General features: G+C 49.7%; 1 protein-coding gene across 1 annotated transcript; it reads left to right on the forward strand.

Moving 5' to 3' along the window:
* Nucleotides 1-414: 414 nt before the first annotated feature.
* LOC130605618 (CD209 antigen-like protein E) lies at nt 415-5719 on the forward strand. Its single transcript, XM_057421245.1, has 9 exons — nt 415-436; nt 947-1066; nt 1148-1198; nt 1293-1415; nt 1726-1788; nt 3727-3816; nt 3999-4168; nt 5131-5240; nt 5508-5719. The coding sequence occupies exons 1-9, from the start codon at nt 415-417 to the stop codon at nt 5641-5643; spliced, it is 885 nt and encodes a 294-aa protein (XP_057277228.1). The 3' UTR covers nt 5644-5719.
* Nucleotides 5720-6242: the final 523 nt, after the last annotated feature.

Raw genomic sequence — 6242 nt, forward strand, 5'->3', positions numbered from 1 at the left:
GTTGGGTCCATTGTTGGGTCAATCATTGGGTCCATCATTGTTCATTGTTGGGTTCATAGCTGGAGTCCATCCTTGGGTCCATCACTGGGTCCATCATTGGGTCCATCACTGGGTCCATCGTTGTTCATTGTTGGGTTTATAGCTGGATTCATCGTTGGGTCCATCATGGTGTCGATCACTGGGTCCATCATTGGGTCCATCACTGGGTCCATCACTGGGTCCATCGTTGGGTCCATCATTGTCCATCGTTGGGTCCATCTTTGGGTCCCTGTTTGGGTCCATAATTGGGTCCATCATTGTCCATCGTTGTTTGGGACATGATCAATGGGATCCAGCACCCTCAACACGATTGAGGTGGCACCAAGCTGGGGGGGAGGGATGAGATCCAGAGGGACCTGGAGAGGTGGGAACCTCATGGAGATCAATGGGGCCAAGGGTAAGGCCCCTCTGTAGTCCTGTATCCAGCTCTGGGGAACTAACATAAGAGGGATGTTGGACCTGTTGGAGCAGGTCCAGAGGAGAGGGATGGAGGGATGGAAGGATGGGATGAGGAATAACAGAATCCAATTGGAAGAGGGAAGAGTTGATGGGATACTGGGAGAAGTTCTTCCCTGTGAGGGTAGTGGGACGCTGGGATGAGTTGAATGGAGAAGGTTTGGATGAAGCATCCCTGTTCAAAGCCAGGTTGGAGCAACTTGCCCTATTGGAAGGTGTCCCTGCCCATGGAACTGGATGGGCTTTAAGATCCTTCCCGTCCCAATTCCATGATTCTGGAGCTCTATACGTCCATCTATACATTGGGAAAAGGGCATGAAGATCCTGCTGGAGGTGCTGCAGATCAACCTGATGGGAAAGGGGAATTGCTTCCCACAGAATCCAACTGTTTCTTCATGCACAGAATTCCCCCCCCCCCCATCCCGACTTTTCCCCATATTCCCTCACTCAGGATCCCCGGACAGCTTTGAGGATGACTACGATGACGTATCCCTATCGGAACTGGATCGTGGCCACAAGCCACCGGTGGCCAATGAAGATCTGCAGAGCCAGAGGAGCAAAGGAGGTACCAGTAGCACCCACTTCCAGCACCTCCACGGGGCAGGATTTAGCCCATCCCCATCACTGCTGACTCTTTCCTTCCTCCCATCAGGGGTCTACATCCTTGCAGGCAAACCAGCGTCTCCACATCCTTCCCAAAAGGGTGAGCTGCTCTTACCCGATGCCATTATCCCATTCCGGAGGCATAGGCCTGATCCAGACCTGGAAAACTGGGATTCCAACCTGATTCCTTCCAGGAGCAGAGCCTAAGGGTGGAAAAGCACAGAGCAGCAGGGACACATCCATAGCCATCCTCTATGTTCTGGTGGTGCTGAGCTTTGTCGCTTGGGGGTTGCTCTTTGCCTTGGCTGTGGTGAAGCGTGAGTATCCCGGGATGGTCCCACCAGGATGGGATCTGGTTCAAACATCCCGTTTTTTTCCCTGTTTTCCATATGGAAACAGTGCTGGAAGCTCATCCCTCATCTTGATTTGGGTTGAGTTCCACCTTGGCATGTGAATTTAAGGGTCCCTCCATCCTCCTTCTGCCTGCACCAAGAGTGTGCCACAGGGGGTAAATCCCATGGTAAATCCACTCTGGAATTCACAGGAAAGCTGTAAGTTGAGGGAAAAGAGGCACTGCTCCTTCCTTGGGGTGATCCAGGAGGGGTTTTCCTTTCATTCTCATTCCAGAGATGGAAATCACGGCTGAGCTGAAGCTCTTGAAGGCGAACTACTCAGAGAATGAAGCCAATGGTGGGTCCTCAGGAGATGCTTTGGTGTTTGGATCATGGGATCTTGGAATGATTTGGTTTGGAATAGACCTCAAAGATCATCTCATTCCAATGCCATGGGCCGGGACACCTTCCATTAGACCAGGTTGCTCCGAGCCTGTTTTCCCTTGGGATTACACAGTATCACAGTATCACAGTATGTTAGAGATTGGAAGGGACCTCGAAAGATCATCTAGTCCAATCCCCCTGCCGGAGCAGGAACACCTAGATAATGTTACACAGGAATGTGTCCAGGCGGGTTTTGAATGTCTCCAGGGAAGAAGACTCCACAACCTCCCTGGGCAGCCTGTTCCAGTGTTCCGTCACCCTCACCGAGAAGAAGTTTCTTCTCAAGTTTAAGTGGAACCTCTTGTGTTCCAGTTTGTACCCATTACCCCTTGTCCTATCATTGTTTGCCACCGAGTAGAGCCTGGCTCCATCCTCGTGACACTCCCCCTTTATATATTTATATACATCAATAAGCTCACCCCTCAGTCTCCTCTTCTCCAAACTACAGAGACCCAGCTCCCTCAGTCTTTCCTCATAAGGGAGATGCTCCACTCCCTTAATCATCTTCGTTGCCCTGCGCTGGACTCTCTCCAGCAGCTCCCTGTCCTTCTTGAACTGAGGGGCCCAGAACTGGACACAATATTCCAGATGGGATCTCACCAGGGCAGAGGAGAGGGGAAGGAGGACCTCTCTCGACCTACTAACCACCCCCCTTCTAATACACCCCAGGATGCCATTGGCCTTCTTGGCCACAAGGGCACAGTGTTGGCTCATGGTCATCCTGTTGTCCACTAGGACCCCCAGGTCCCTCTCCCCTACACTGCTCTCTAACAGGTCGTTCCCCAACCTATACTGGAACCTGGGGTTGTTCCTGCCCAGATGCAGGACTCTACACTTTCCCTTGTTATATTTCATCAAGTTATTCCCTGCCCAACTCTCCAGCCTGTCCTGGATGGTCACAGCTGGCGTGTCAGCCACTCCTCCCAGCTTAGTGTCATCAGCAAACTTGCTGATAGTACACTCAATTCCCTCATCTAAATCGTTGATGAATATATTAAATAATACCGGTCCCAGTACTGACCCTTGAGGCACTCCACTAGTTACAGGCCTCCAACTAGACTCAGCCCCATAGACTACAACTCTCTGGCTTCTCTCCTTCAGCCAGTTCGCAGTCCACCTCACTACCTGATCATCCAGTCCACACTTCCTCATTTTAGCCGTGAGGATGCTGTGGGAGACTGTGTCAAATGCTTTGCTGAGGTCAAGGTAGACCTCAAGGTTGGGATTGCCCCAACCAATGGGCAAGATCTTGTTGAGCTCCATGAGGGTCCAACCTCTCCAGCCCATCCTTGATCCCTCTGGATCCCATCCCTATCCCACCACGCACCTCGGTGTTGCCTTTCCAAGCAGCCCCTGGGTCTGCTCCGTCTCTTAGTGAAGCAGCATTGAGTTGATTCCCACAGGGAATGACATTGGAGTAATGGAGTAGGTCAGACACCAACTGAGCTCATGCCCCCATCCTGAAGGAATTAGACCCAATGGGTGTGAATAGGAGCAAATTATCCCTTGGGATTTATCCTCATTAGGGTCTGTTCTCTCTGTTAAAGGCTATGGGAAGGGAAGGACACAAATCCTATGGGAAATTCCTCAAAAATCAAATCCAATCCTTGAACATCATGAATTCAGTGATATTATGGGGGATATTGCAGCCAAGCATCACCCAAAGAGTCAAAACCCACCATGGAAGAGCTTTCCCATCCCTACTCGTGTTTTCCACCTGTGGGAAAAGCCTGAATCCTTTGGGAAAAAGCTTGGGATTCCAGTAAACCAAAGGGGGGATGAAGGAGGAAGCTGGGGGGGGGGGGGGGGGGATGAGGCTGGTGCTGGTCCCTCACCCAAAGGCGCATCCCAGTGTGGCAGGAGCTGTCAGAGACACAACGGGAGCAGACACGGATGCGGAGCAGGATGCACAACTACTACGAGGAGCTGCAGGACATCGCGGGTAACTCGGTGTTCCCATCCCAACGGTGTCTCCAATCCACCCAAGATCCAAGAGGAACCTCTTGGGAATGGAGAAGTTGGGTGGCTTAGACCCATTTTGAGGCATGACCTCAATGGGGATGCTGTTGATGAGCACAAAGCCTGATTTTGGGGTGGGTTTGGGGGTTTTCTTCCTTTTGCCAGCGTTGATCTGCAGATCCGTGCAGGACAACCGGAAGTGCTGGGCCGGCTGGAGGATCTTCGAGCAGAGCTGCTATTCCTTCTCAACGAAGCCCATGAGCTGGTGGGACGCGAACAAGACATGCGCTGAGCAAGGGGCTCATTTGGTCTTCATCAACTCGGAGATGGAGCAGGTCGGTGGGAAATGACCCCTTCCGGGGCTTAAATCCCCCTTTCCTTGGAGAGCTCCCGTCACGGGAAGTCCAAACCCTGTTTTGGGCTCAAATTCAGCAAGATTGGCCATCAAGCTTGGAGTTACTTGATGTAACCTGATGTTCCTTCATGTTCTTTCATCTAACTTGATGTTATTTGATGTATCCTCATGTTCTTTCACGTTCCTTCATGTAACTTGGTGTATCTTCACGTTCCTTGATGTTCCTTGATGTTCCTTGATCTATCTTCATGTAACTTGATGTTACGTGGTGTCACTTGATGTAACTTGCTCTTACTTGATATATCGTCATGTTCCTTCATGTTCCTTGATGTAACTTGATGTTCCTTCATGTTACTTGATGTATTTTCATGTTCCTTCATCTAACTTGATGTATTTTCATGTTCCTTCATGTTACTTGATGTTGCTTGATGTATCTTCATGCTCCTTCATGTCACTTGATGTAACTTGATGTTGCTTGGTGTCACTTGATGTAAGTTGCTCTTAGTTGATGTATCGTCATGTCCCTTCCTGTTCCTTGATGTTACTTGATGTTCCTTCATGTTACTTCATGTATTGTCATGTCCCTTCCTGTTCCTTGATGTTACTTGATGTTCCTTCATGTTCCTTGATGTAATTGGTGCAACTTGATGTAACTTGATGTTACCTGATGCTAGTTGATGTTCCTTGATGTTACTTGAGGTGGGGAGAAGCCCCAGTGGCCAAGTTGAGCCCAGCCACTTCCAAATTCCTGCTTTTAGGGAAAAAAGTGCTAAAAATGGAGCAAAAAGCTCAATGGTTCCTTCCCGAATCCACCTAAATACTCATTATTTCCCCCAAATCCTGGTGCTGGCCTCATCTTGGTGACCCAACCCTTAGGATGCCTCATAATCCATTGGAATTCTTGGGGATTTGGGGCTATTTGAACCAATTCTGCTCTTCTAGAACTTCCTGAAGGACAACATCAACACCAGCACCACGTACTGGTTGGGAGTGACGGATCAGCAGGAGGAAGGCACCTGGCTCTGGACCAATGGCGAGCGTCCAAGTATCAGGTAAGAATTCCCTCTGGGAATTGGGAAAAGGGGAAACTGAGCCACAAAAACTTGGGGGTTTTGGTGGTTTTATGGAAGTCAAAGACTTTCCACTGGGAAAACGGTGTTTTGGGAGCATCTTCTTGCTGGTGTTTAACAAAAAAATGGGCTTTTTGGTGGTGTTTTCCCTCCTTTTGAGGGCAATTCCCTCTTCCAGAGGGAATTCCGCTGCCGTGGGGCTGCTTTTCTTTCCCTTGGGATCTTCCTTTCCCCTTTTCCTTGCTCCAGCTACTGGAACACATGGAAGGAGAGCAAAGACAAAGACCAGAAGGACTGCGGCACCATCGGGCCCGATGGCATCTGGAATGCCGAGAGGTGCTCCCATTCCAGCCGCTGGATTTGTGAGAAGTCCTGGAATTGCTGACTTTCCCCCCATTCCCAGACCATTTTCCAGGACAAAAGGTACATTCCGCACTGGAGCTGGATGGATTTTGTGCCTCGAGAGGCTCCACATTCCCACTTTTTGCCTGCTCCTGACGTTCGATCCCTAAAGGAAACCCAGCACAACCCCATTGACCCTCAAGCTCCCAACCTGACTGTAATCCATAGGGAAAAAATGGGATTTTCAGCTAAAATGACTCTCAGATGGTTAAATCCTATTCCCCAGCCCCAGATCCATCCTGTTCCCGGTGGGGCTGCTTCCTCATTCCCAGAAAACAGCATTTCAGTAAAATCCTAGGGTTTTTCCCACTTTCCACGTACCTTTTCCCTTATTTATCCTTTCCTCTCTGTTTCCAGCTCCCCCCCCCCCCTTCCCAATTTTCCTCTATTATCCAGCACAAGATCCCCAAATAAACCTTTTTTTTTTTAATCCAAGGAATCCAGGCATGCCATTCCATGTTTTTTGTGTCCCCCAGGACCTATGGAATTGCAGGAATCCTGTTCAAACCCTGCCGGGATGTTAGTTCTTGTTTTCAGCTAAAAAATCCCTGTTTTGAGGCAATTCCATCAGGATGGGTTCAT

Source organism: Pezoporus wallicus, unplaced genomic scaffold (assembly GCF_028554395.1).
Source record: "Pezoporus wallicus isolate ANWC-B61680 ecotype Strahan unplaced genomic scaffold, APGP_CSIRO_Pwel_v1 contig_10168, whole genome shotgun sequence".
In the NCBI taxonomy this organism is placed as follows: domain Eukaryota; kingdom Metazoa; phylum Chordata; class Aves; order Psittaciformes; family Psittacidae; genus Pezoporus; species Pezoporus wallicus.